This window comes from Brassica oleracea, chromosome C3, assembly GCF_000695525.1.
Source record: "Brassica oleracea var. oleracea cultivar TO1000 chromosome C3, BOL, whole genome shotgun sequence".
NCBI lineage: Eukaryota > Viridiplantae > Streptophyta > Magnoliopsida > Brassicales > Brassicaceae > Brassica > Brassica oleracea.
This window is the reverse complement of record NC_027750.1, coordinates 17,197,600-17,206,951: the sequence shown is the minus strand read 5'-3', so window position 1 is coordinate 17,206,951 and position 9,352 is coordinate 17,197,600. Positions and strand designations below refer to the sequence as shown.

At 40.2% G+C, this 9,352-nt stretch overlaps 1 protein-coding gene across 5 annotated transcripts; it reads left to right on the top strand.

The window, feature by feature from the left end:
• The first annotated feature begins 1,821 nt into the window (after positions 1–1,821).
• Positions 1,822–8,967, top strand: LOC106334793. 5 transcript variants are annotated; one of them, XM_013773157.1, is made up of 18 exons: positions 1,823–2,740; positions 2,821–3,297; positions 3,386–3,496; positions 3,570–5,330; positions 5,403–5,519; positions 5,630–5,812; positions 5,890–5,952; positions 6,370–6,447; positions 6,540–6,791; positions 6,923–6,970; positions 7,136–7,207; positions 7,416–7,475; positions 7,586–7,626; positions 7,745–7,822; positions 7,900–7,984; positions 8,080–8,225; positions 8,323–8,501; positions 8,605–8,967. In XM_013773157.1, exons 1-16 carry the CDS (start codon positions 1,913–1,915, stop codon positions 8,203–8,205), a joined length of 4,380 nt encoding a protein of 1,459 aa, XP_013628611.1. In that variant the 5' UTR covers positions 1,823–1,912; the 3' UTR covers positions 8,206–8,225; positions 8,323–8,501; positions 8,605–8,967. The 5 variants fall into 5 exon arrangements, with proteins under 5 accessions (XP_013628613.1, XP_013628611.1, XP_013628609.1 ...); XM_013773155.1 differs by lacking the exon at positions 7,136–7,207 and having other exon boundaries at positions 6,923–7,042; XM_013773156.1 differs by lacking the exon at positions 7,136–7,207 and having other exon boundaries at positions 6,923–7,042; positions 8,600–8,967.
• Positions 8,968–9,352: the final 385 nt, after the last annotated feature.

The following is a 9,352-nucleotide window of genomic DNA, read 5'->3' as shown; positions in this document are numbered from 1 at the left end:
CTTGACCTAACCTAAATCTAAGAAGTGAAACCTTGCCTCTCACAATTATCCCCCTTTTAGTATTGTGATTCATTGCAAGTTGCATGAAGAACTAGGATTACTATTGTAAACTTGTCCATTGGATTTAAAATTTTTGATTGAATTTGAAGAAATTATAGTTTCCATTAAATTTTAGTGTTGTTTTCATGTATTTCATCAATTTTCTTAAAAAAAATTCTGTTATTGGATTAATTATTTGTAATCATTATTCTAAAATCTTTTAAAATTTTGTGGTATTCAATTTACTAATTTCCTAATTCCATTAAATATTTTGGTTATTTTTTTGGGTGAATTTTGTGGTAATTTTATTTGAAAATAATTTAATGGAAAATTCACTACAAATACCAATTCTGTTTCTTTAACATGAGATTTAAAGATAATTATTCATATATTTATCTATAAATATATACATCAATATTGTTGATCATTACAATACAATAAATTTGAAAATATATAATTTCCACTTTAAATTTTAAAATATGTTAATATCTTAACAAATGATAATATATTGTTTGTCGTAATTTATGTTGCCATAGATTGGACAAACCCATTAAAATAATTGTTATCCCAAATTTAGTAAATTAGTTTTTTTTGTAACGAACGGTTATTCTATTACTCAAACTTGAGGTGGTCTGGGTAACCAGACCGGAATAGAATAATCAACAAAACAAAGTTCTCTATAGAAAGACTTCGAAGTCCTAGTTAAAAAATCTGAAATCTGATTTTGCGCTCGTGGAATATGAATGATCTTAAAGTCCGAGAAGCATATCTGCAGAGTCTCTATCCTCTCCAATTCTGTAGCAAAACTTGGCCAAGCATAAGGCTCCTTAATCATGATGATTAAATTTTTGCAATTCGTCCCAAAGCTCTGACATATCAAATACTGAAGCATACTCTCCATCGCCAATCGTAGTGTTTCCACTTCTGAATGTAAGGCAGACTCTCGTCGTGGAAAATTTCGTGTTCCCGTAAGTTGAACCTTCCCCAAGCCGTCCATCCAAACTCATCCACATCCGTTGAGCTGAGTGGTGGATGTCCATGACCCATCTATCATGCATATATTACCTAAGCTTAAGACTTTGGGATCCTCAATACTATGATCTTGTGGAATTGATGGCAACATCTCGTTTGCATTGAACCAGGCTTGGCACTCAATCTCTGCATAACGAACTATTTCTAATGGATCCTTGTCTATCATCCTAAAGAGATTGTCATTTCGGGGTTCCAAATATACCAGATTATCCAGGGATAAGTATCTATGTCTAATTCTGGCTCGACAATGCTGTTCTTTCTCCAGAAAAGATAATCTATATTAGCGTAAATATTCGGTACCGGAAAGATATATGGACTTGTTGGTGTTGCTAATAGGGACCAAGCTTGTAAAGCTGGCGGGCATTAGGAAATGAGTTATAAAGATGATTTTTTGTATTCAAATACTGTATTATCCCTAGTGAATAGAATTAGTTCGGTTACAATTATTTTGTTTTTTTTTTGTCTGGTTAATTATACTATTACAAATTATGAAAAACACAGCCGACAATTATATATCTCTTATAAGGATTCAAAGTCTGATTGCATCACTTTGAACAACCATATGAGATCCAACGGTGGAAGTTCTTTTGTAAGCTAAGTATTTTATTCATATTTTTTTTTTAAATGAATTTTCTTTGTGTATATGAAAAAATACACGAAGAAGAAAAACCCGGACGAGCTAACAATGGGCCTGAATTTAGAAGGCCCATTAATAATTTGGGAAGAGGAAGGTAAGATCCGTTGAAGTGATATCTGCCGTTCGTGGTGGCTCCGGCGAGCGAGGAAGTCGCTTTGACACACATTTTGATGAGATTAGGTTCGTCGGGATCAGTAACAGAAGATGGAAAAAAGCCATCGCTCTTCCAAATTCTCGTCTTCCATGGCTCAGAATCAACTTATCGATTCCCTCACATCTCACATCGCCCTCTACCACTCCAATTCTTCTTCCTCCTCCTCGATACCTAATAATCCTAGGTCAGCGATCCTCCGATGGTTCTCTTCTCTGAGCGTCCACCAGCGCCTCTCTCACCTCACCTTCGTGGATCCCAAGTTCGTCAAAATTCTGCTCCAGATGCTCGGCTATATCCGCACCAAGGGCCATGGCTCTTTCATCATCCTCCCAGACCTCCCTTCCCTCGATCTTCCCAGTCTCTGCTTCAAGAAGTCTCGTGGATTGATCTCCCGCGTTGCCCTATCCAACGCCTCCGAGCGTTCCCTTTTCGACTCCACCCGTCTCTTCGGTTCGAAACAAGGGGAAGATTGCTCTTGCTCCCTCGACTCCGTCGTCATGGCCGAGGAGCTTCTTACGAACGTGGATCACTTCGTGGAGACTATGGACGCTCTATCCAATGGCTCCTTCTTGAGAGGGGAAGATACTGATCTCGGCTCCTCGGATTGGGTTGAGCTGGAGTGGCTCAAAGCCAAAGGCTATTATACCATGGAAGCCTTCATCGCTAATAGGTTAGAGGTAAGCTTGAGATTAGCTTGGTTGAACACCTCCAATGGGAAGAAAAGAGGAATGAAACTCAAAGAGAAATTGAACGCTGCTGCTGCGGCTGCTAATGCATACTGGAGGACCAAAGCATGTGCTGACTGGTGGCAGAATCTGGAGGCCGCCACACACAAGAAAATCTGGACCTGCTTGCTCGGCAAGTCGGCAAAATCTGTGGTATCCTTCTATGTTCTATATTTGCTCTGTGTGTGTGTTGTTGGTTTTATCTAAATTTCTCTCTTCACTGCGAAACTCAGATGTATGAGATTCTTAGAGAAGCAAATCAAGCATCCCAGGAAGAAATGTGGCTCTTCAGTTTTGGTGCAAGGGAATGCCCTTCTGACATACTTTTGGAACATACCTCTCTATCAAGGAGACCTAATGCCATTGCCACTAATCTAAGTGCCTTATACGTGCTTCAAGAATTTGCTTCATTACTCGTCTTATGTCAAAATGGCTTACTTTCAGTACAAAGTGTATTCTTCAGCTCATTGGCTTCTCTCCCAACCTTGGTTGATTGTATATTAAGAAAACTGCGGGGTTTTCTTATGGTAATCTCGGTTGATTCTGTTAAACGTGAGCTTCTTGAAGAATATACTCCAAAGTGTTCCAAAAGTTCGTCTTCCAAGCAGAGTTCTGGTTCAACCAAACGTAAACACAAAGGAAAGTCCGGGAATATGAAAAAGCCAACCCCTGAGGCTAAATCGGATAGAAACATAAATTTGTCCGCCAAGGTACATATTTTCTGTTCCATCCACAGATTATTTTATTTTCATAGCAGTCGTGTGGGAACTTGAATTTGATCTTTGAAGTTATCGCCAGAAAGATCAAGCTAAGTTGGAATCTCACAAAAACAAAGATGCGGTAGAATGCAAGAAAGCTCCTACATCATCAACAATGATCAATTGTTCTAAGGCCTCTGCAGCAAATATGGTGAATTGTTTTTATTTCCTCATATTTTGGCTAACTAGATCTCGGTTTTGAAACTGATTATATATATTATCAGGAAGCTGTCCCAGGATTGGTTGCCGACAAAGGAAGAGCTAAAAAGAAAAGGAGAGACAAGAATAAGAATAAGAATAAAAAGTGTACAAGTTTGGAAAACACCAGGGAAGTGAATGAGTCCGTATTGAATAGTTCAGCCATCGAAAAAGCTCCCGAATGTGAATCAAATTGTACTTCTGCCAATCAGCTTCCTCAGGAGCATATAGATGCTAAGAGTATTGGAGTTAGCTGTGATAGGAATGGTTCAAGGGAAGGTGCATCTGGGAATGATGCAGTTAAATGTGAGAATTCTGGAGAGGAAGAATTGAACGGAAAAGCTGGAACGTGTGTGATTTCATCAGTTTTGACTTCTACAGATTCTGCCGGTACTTCAAGCTGTGATAACGTGAACTCTCAAAAGTCTTGCTGTGCAGGTGAACGTAAAGACATATTGTCATCGTCTAATGGACGATCCAGAACTCTGGAGGAAGGGGAATCCCAGCGGATCCACCATCAGAGAAGAGAAGCAGCAGGCTATGGTATTGCCTCCAGCAGTTCAGAATTTGTTTCTTATGAGTGGCCTGCTATAGCACCCATGTACTTTCCACATCTTAATTCTCACCTTCCAACTGCCACTGATAGACTGCACCTTGATGTTGGTCACAATTTGCATGCATATGTACGCCAACCTTTCGTGTCAACTGTTCATCATGCTAGGAATCTTTCTATTGAAGGTACCCACAAACAAGTTCTTCCTCGACCCATGCCCATGAGTCTAGATTGGCCTCCCATGGTTCATAGCAATTGCGGCTTGACAACAGCATTCGCTTGCAATTATGATTCTGGAATTCTTGTGGACATTCCTGAACAGAAAAATAAGCCCGAGCCAGGGAATGAATGCGAGAATAATTGGATGTTGGAGGAAGATTTTGAGATGCACACTGTTTCTGGAGTAGACTATAATCAATATTTCGGTGGTGGAGTGATGTATTGGAATCCTTCTGAACATCTAGGGACTGGCTTTTCTCGCCCTCCGTCCCTTAGTTCTGATGATAGCTCTTGGGCTTGGCATGAAGCTGAGATGAAGAGGTCGGTTGATGACATGGTTGCGTTTTCGTCTTCTTACAGCGCAAATGGACTAGCTTCTCCAAATTCGGCATCCTTCTGTTCCCCTTTTGATCCCTTAGGCCCGGCAAACCAGCCTCTTGGTTATGTTGTGCCAGGTAATGAGATATCTACTAAAGTACTGCAAGCTCCCCCAACAACAAGTGAAGCTCCTGCAGGTGAAGAGGAGGTCTCTGGAACTTTGACTAGTTTATCTGGGGATGTTGAAGGAAATTCTGGAGACTCTTTTCCTTATCCGATTTTGCGGCCTATCATCATCCCAAATATGTCGAAATCTGAATACAAGCGTAGTTATGATACCAAAAGCCCAAATGTTCCACCTACAAGGCGCGAGCATCCTCGTATAAAGCGACCACCATCACCTGTAGTACTATGTGTTCCACGTGCTCCTCGTCCACCACCACCTTCACCTGTGAGCAACTCCAGAGCACGGCGAGGTTTCCCAACTGTGAGGTCTGGAAGTTCAAGCCCAAGACATTGGGGAATGAGAGGCTGGTTTCATGACGGTGTAAACTGGGAAGAACCTTGTGGAGCGGAGGTTGTTTTACCCTGGAGGAACAAAAGCCTTGCAGTCAGGCCAATCATTCAACCTCTACCTGGGGCCCTCCTTCAAGATCACTTAATTGCAATGTCGCAACTAGGCCGAGACCAAGAGCATGTAAGTAACATCGTCGACCTCTATGTGTACTCTTTCTAAGATGCGTCCATCCTCTAAAATGCTATTTTACAGCCTGATGTGGCCTTCCCTTTGCAACCACCCGAGTTATTGAACTGTCCAACGCAAGGGGAATCTCAATCATTGATACACGGTCTTCTGAATGACGAGATAGATTCTTTCTGCAAGCAGGTAATCACAATACCTTTTCCCCCTCATATACTTCAGTCTTTGAAGTTTATATTTATATTACCTGGGTTGGCAATTATTCGAATCCGTTGAGTCATATACGGCTCATAAAGGTTGCTGCAGAGAATATGTCCCGCAAACCTTATATCAATTGGGCAATCAAGCGGGTTACCAGATCTCTCCAAGTTCTGTGGCCCAGGTCTAGGACGAACATATTTGGCTCATCTGCAACTGGTTTGGCCCTCCCTTCGAGTGATGTGGACCTTGTGGTTTGTCTTCCTCCAGTGAGAAACTTAGTGAGCAAACTTAATATTATTCATCTTATGCATTACTTATTGAACTGGAAGTATCTTATACATAATACCCGTCTCAGGAACCTATCAAAGAGGCAGGAATTTTGGAGGGTCGCAATGGTATAAAGGAGACATGCCTTCAGGTATGCTTACTGTGGAAGTCATGTTGCAACAGTTAACAATCATGATTATGTTTTTAAATTTAACTTTTAAATTTGCTTTATTTTTGTGATCACATTTGTGCTTTTACGTTTGTTTTAGGGGCTAGTCTAATTATTTTCATATATGGACCCATCTTTCTTAAGTATGCTCGTTGCTCATGTCGTGTTGCATATTAGGGAACTGGGATTGCTTTAGTACAGCGGAAGCCTTGTAAAATACTTGATTTGTGAATCATGCTTGAGCCTACTCTCTTCTGTATATTTAATTTTTTTATTTGAAGTTGCTCTGTTTGTTAAATTGAAGTTACTCTGTTTGTTAAATAAGAGTACCTATATCTGACAGTTCACTGGTTACATTTTTCTGTTCAATTATCTTTGATATCATGTTTTGCTATTCAGCATGCAGCCAGAGCCAGGTATCTCGCTAATCAAGAGTGGGTAAAAACTGACTCCCTGAAGGCGGTTGAAAATACAGCTGTAATGTCTCATTTATTAGTGTTTTTATTTTTCACAGTCGTTAGGTACTCTCATCATGCTTTCTCTTATATAATTCGTTAATGCATGCGCAGATACCAATTATCATGCTTGTTGTGGAAGTCCCTTGTGATCTGGTATGCAGTATACAGTCACCAAAAGATGGCCCAGACTGTATCACCGTTGACCAAGACAGCAATAGTAACACTGATATGGTTGGATTTGAAGACTCTGCAGCAGCAAACTCTTTACCGACAAAGGCTGGAAACTTGGCAAATGTAAAATGTGTCCGTCTTGACATCAGTTTCAAAACGCCATCGCATACGGGTCTTCAAACCACACAATTGGTGTTTGTTTTATTCTTCTTTCACAGCAAGATATTTGTTTTTCTTACATTATACCTCTTCTTGTGTATGTATCTCTGTAACCTTTTTTTCTTTCTTTGGGCTTATGTTTCCTAAAATGTTCATTTCTGCAGGTGAAAGATCTGACAGAGCAATTTCCAGCTGCCACACCACTTGCTTTGGTGTTAAAGCAGTTTTTGGCTGATCGTACCCTGGATCAATCATACTCCGGTGGATTAAGCTCTTATTGCCTGGTGAGCCGTATTTCTTTACATTAAGTAAAACTCTTCTTTCTTTTGGGTTTCATTCTGACAGAGCAATTTCCAGCTGCCACACCACTTGCTTTGGTGTTAAAGCAGTTTTTGGCTGATCGTACCCTGGATCAATCATACTCCGGTGGATTGAGCTCTTATTGCCTGGTGAGCCGTGTTCCTTTACATTAAGTAAAACTCTCCTTTCTTTTAGTTTTCAGGTGGTCAGTCTCTGTATATGTAATGCGGATCCTGGTAGTTGGTGTTTGTCAAATTTGATTAGTACCAACCAATGCACCAGCCACCTTATTAATCCATGCTCTAAACATGTTTTCAGATATCTGTTTATGAATCGTAGACTATATGATTACTGCAGGTCTTACTGATTACACGTTTTCTTCAGCATGAGCATCATCTGGGGCGCTCTATCAACCAAGTACTTGGTTTTATTGTTTGCCTATTCTGTAACACTAGTATCTATATTTGTTCAGGTTTCCTTGTTACACTCATGCAATTATTACTAACTGAAAATAAGTATTTTTGCAGAACATTGGGCGGCTTCTAATGGATTTTCTTTACTTTTTTGGGTCAGTCAAAATTACTGCTTCTCCTTATAAATCTGTTAATTACAATTATAGATATAGCTCAAGAAGGAATGTGACGATAACGGGTCTAGTGTTTCTTTTGTAAAAATTTGTTTTGCAGTAATGTTTTTGATCCTCGGCAGATGCGTGTCTCAGTGCAAGGAAGTGGTATCTATAGGAATCGGGAGAGGGGTCATAGGTAAACATCGCGGCTCTGTGAAATACCAACTTGTACACGTTCTGTTATTCACACGTTGGTTGGTTATCTGCTCATAGTATTGATCCGATACACATCGATGACCCTCTTTTTCCAACAAATAATGTCGGGAGAAATTGCTTCCGTATACATCAATGTATTAAGGTAAATTGGATCATATTTACATTTTATCAATGCTTTTTTTTTTAATCTAAAACATATACGACTATGGAAAAATTTTGTGATGATTTATTTTGCAGGCATTTTCTGAAGCGTACTCTGTTTTGGAGAATGAGCTCACATGCATTACTAGTTCTAGTGATTCGTGCGAAAAACAGCTATATAAGTTACTTCCAAAAATCATCCCAAGTATCATTTCAGCATAGGAATCGACACGGTGTTTTATGTACGTTTTGCTTCACAGAACTTATCTTGTCGCATTTCATCTAAGTAGTTCGCTACTCTGCTGATTGAACCTCAGTTTCTTTTTGTTCAAAATAAAGGTGGTGTACAATGTCTGGAAGTTGCAAAATGCTGATTGATAATGGCGATGATTGCAACTGCCTTGGTTAATTGCGGATTCGAGGCTGGGAAGCTTACTTACACGAGTCCAAATTGTTATTGAAGATAGGCCTCCTCCAGATTTGCTTACATTGTGTTGTTGATGTAAGAAAACTACGTGGTAAGTGGATAGTAGTCGAATTCTCTCATGGTGTTTGTAATCTTTATTGTACGAGTGTAGTTTGATGGCTCAACTTGTCTGTGGTTGGTCGTTTGAAGCATAGGCTTGGTCAGCAGCCTAACCAACCAAGTAAGAAAATGCACTGGTTGAAGCGAAAGAGCCGTATAAATGTTTCAAGACTGGGACAGACTGACAACACGCCTGAGCGGGAGGGGGGAAGCTTTGGGAGAATGGTTGAATCACGGTTCTGATCTGAGGGATGATGTCGCAATTTTAGAAAACTAGTGATATCGAGGTATGGTCAAGCCTATGAAATTGTTAATTGTTGCGACCGTTTCTTCATTTGATACCCACTGATACTATTGGGGTGAATCGAAGCCTGTCTATATGTATGATGGCCACGTTCCTTTTGTTCCTTCTTTTGCCAAAAAAATAAGGAGATAATTGAATACACTTTGTTGTGCTTCTCATTTGAGAGAAATCGTCGCAATCATGACAAACGGGAACTCCACTGGGAACCGGAAGGAGGTCTTGGGTTTAGGGCTGTGGAAGCCTCTGCTCTTTGATTGTCTTCTTCTGATTTACATTATGCAGAATGAGCAAGAGATGGGAGGAGCCAATCAACCTAGCCTAGAGCCACTGTTCAAACTGAATCTGTATCTAGTCATGCAGCATTACAGCAACCAAACAATACTTAGATTTGAAGCCCAAGATAATCGGCACCATGTTATATTACGCAGCTTATCTGATGTGGGCCTTATATAGAACTGATAATTAGGCAGCCTATTTCGGCCCGTCAAGAAGATTCCCCCTAACGTAAGGTAGGGCAATGAGCTGCTACTCTGACCAAT